A 2,945-nucleotide genomic window follows, 5' to 3' on the forward strand; every position below is an offset into this window, starting at 1 on the left:
TCACAAAAAATACTTGGCAGGAGGACACTTTAGCCCTAGGAGGTTAATTCTTATCTTATCACCTGTCTAGTAAGATCCAGCTCAGGATTACTAGGGCTTCAGGGGGACCTAATGGCAACCTCCCAGTAACTATGGGGAGATTTAAAAAAAAGCCTGCAGCAGCGTGCTTCAGTGGTTCATGTTGGGAGTGTAAGAGACAACAGGTGCAAGAGGTTCAGAGTGGTTATAAGGAAAAACTTTTTCACCTTGAGGGTAGGCCAGTGTCGGAACAGGTTGCTTAGAGAGATTGTGCAGTCTCCAACCTTGGAGATTTTTCAGGAATAAAACCCTGAGTAACCTTGTCTGATCTCATAACTGACCCTACGTTGGGCAGGAGGGTAGAGCAGAGACCTTCTGAGGTCACTTCCAACCTGAATTATCCTGTGATCCTAGGAATACACCATTCATAAGTGGTTTGTGATAAAATATAATGATGGTAGTGAGTAATCATGAATAGAAAGAGACTTGCTGAAAAATAAGGTTTTACCACTTCTGTTCCCCATAGATTCTGTTACAACATCCATCTATTTGTGTAGTTCTCTCAACTAAGCTAGAAAGGGATTTCTGGCTAGAACTCTTCTTGTCTGTAGAAGAGTTATTTGATGGAAAGGTAGTTATTAATAACAGTGGAAGGGAGGGACAATCTTGTTAGGTGCTTACTGCATTTGTTAGCACCTATTACAGGAGGAATTGGGAATTCTTAAGTAAGTCTTGAAGCATATAGAATAGTTGCAAGCCTTTGACAGATGAGAAAATTAAAGTGTTTGAAATAGTGTTATTGGTATGGATATATTATCTGTCAGAGTTTCTGCCTTGGAACACTAGTAGCTATAGTTCTGGGCCAAAGATCAGATGAAAACTTAATTCCATTTCAGGTATATCCAATCACAAACTCTAGACTTATTGCAGAACTTTTTGAAAATTGAGGATTTGGACATAGAGGAAACTAATTACCTTTATTTTATCTCCTTGATGTTTATCTTGTTGCTTAGTTGTAACGGTGGCGTAGCCAGAACTTGCTGGCTGGCAAGTAGTTTTGCAGACCTTGCACTGTTCCTGTGATAGGAATGCAGCAGGCAGTTCATTTTGTTAGGTAGAGCTCCTAACTCATCCTCTCTTCTTCGGTCTTTCCAATTGCCATGTGTCATTGCTATTTTCTTTCAAATCAAAACAGGAATCTTTATTGCTAGTTAAACTGTTGTATTTTGTGAATTTAAAATTTTGAGGATATAATCTGTCCTCATAGCTATATTTATTATTGTAAATAACTTTTTTGAAACAGGTGCTTTTGGTTTGGAGAAAGTTAAACAAATGTTGAGCTTGATTGGGCTTGCGTGTTGAATGAAAGTCTTGCTTTAAATTTGTCCTGTTGAGGCAGCAGGAGAAAGCCGTTCTTTGTATTTGTGTATGGTTTTCTTTTTTTTTTTTTAAATGGGAATGTCAATAAACTTTTTAAACTTTTTTTTTTTTTTTTTAATGGAAATAGCATATGAAACATTATCAGATGAGAATAAACGAAGAGAATATGATCAGTTTGGCCGTCATGGAGGACAAGGAAATAATGGAAGCCCGTTCCATCAGTCATTTAATTTCAACTTTGATGATCTATTCAAAGACTTTGACCTCTTTAGTCAAAACTCACGGTCAAAAAAGCACTTTGAAAATCACTTCCGAAGTCATCGGGAAGCTCACAATCGGCAAAGACGTTCTTTCCAGGAGTTCTCCTTTGGGGGTGGACTGTTTGATGATGTGTTTGAAAATATGGAAAAAATGTTTTCGTTTAGTGACTTTGAAAATGCACACCGACATGCAGTGCGAACTGATACCAGGTTTCATGGATCCAGCAAGCACTGTAGGACTGTCACTCAGAGACGAGGAAACATGGTTACCACGTATACAGACTGTTCTGGACAGTAATGTTTCCTTTCTTTCATCTTTTTTCTTCTTTCAACAACTTCATAATCTTTCTTGGTTTTGTGCTAACATGGAAAATAAATCTTTGAACTGTTTGTTTTAAAAAACACTTAACTGCTATGAAGAAATTGTAGATGAAACTAACCTTCAGAATAGAAACAACATGCATTCAGGAAGTAAGTGTCTTGGTAACTAATTAAAATGGGAGAGAAATAAACTCATGTGACAGAAACAAAAAAGTATTTCAGCTAGTAAACACTTTGCCTAAATTTGAACTTCAAAACAAGATATATATTTTTAATTTCAGAAATGTAATATAATTTTTTTGTATATGCCAATTCAGGACTGTTTGAGTTACTGGTGTATGGACTACAGCAGAGGAGATACTTTAATTTTGAAACACTGCTTTTTTTTTTTTATCACGTCTTTCCAAGTTTTCACTTGTAGTTTTTACCTGATACAGAGTTATTGTGCAAATTAGTTAATTTACACAAAATAGCAGCAGAAATTTGACTTACCTAGGTCTTTGTTACTCTGCCCAGCATTGCAAATGTATTAATAAAAAAAAAACTTTTTGAAGCAGGAGTATAACAAGAGGGAATATGTTAAGATTTTGCTTCACCTAGGAGAGTGATGGAGGAATTACTTTTATTTCCAAATAGCCTTTCATTGGTCTGAAAAGATGTTAGGATTTGAATAACCCTCAATTTATTTAAGGGCTATTCATGTGTGTAAGTTTGTATACACACAAAGTCTATTTTTTTCTTCCAAAATACAAATATCTTTTTAATATACTGAAAATACTCTTGTTTTACACTTGTTATATTACCATGTGTGCAATGTAGTTTCTGTTGCTCAGTTTATTGAACTTAAATACTCCTTTGTGCTCTTGTGAACTTAAACTAGATAAGCTTGCCTATAGATTCCTAGTGTTTCTGGAAGGGTCTAAATAAAAGACAGATTGTATTTAGATTGACAGCTTTATTACCTGG

General features: G+C 35.6%; 1 protein-coding gene across 1 annotated transcript in view; it reads left to right on the plus strand.

The window, feature by feature from the left end:
* Window positions 1-2,167, plus strand: part of DNAJB9 (DnaJ heat shock protein family (Hsp40) member B9) — a 2,602-nt gene extending 435 nt beyond the window's left edge. Inside the window, exon 2 of the mRNA XM_010167908.1 lies at window positions 1,526-2,167. Coding sequence (XP_010166210.1) covers window positions 1,526-1,956 — 431 coding nt within the window. The 3' untranslated portion in view covers window positions 1,957-2,167. The remainder of the gene's footprint in view (window positions 1-1,525) is intronic.
* Window positions 2,168-2,945: the final 778 nt, after the last annotated feature.

Source organism: Antrostomus carolinensis, unplaced genomic scaffold, assembly GCF_000700745.2.
Source record: "Antrostomus carolinensis isolate BGI_N321 unplaced genomic scaffold, ASM70074v2 scaffold53445, whole genome shotgun sequence".
NCBI lineage: Eukaryota > Metazoa > Chordata > Aves > Caprimulgiformes > Caprimulgidae > Antrostomus > Antrostomus carolinensis.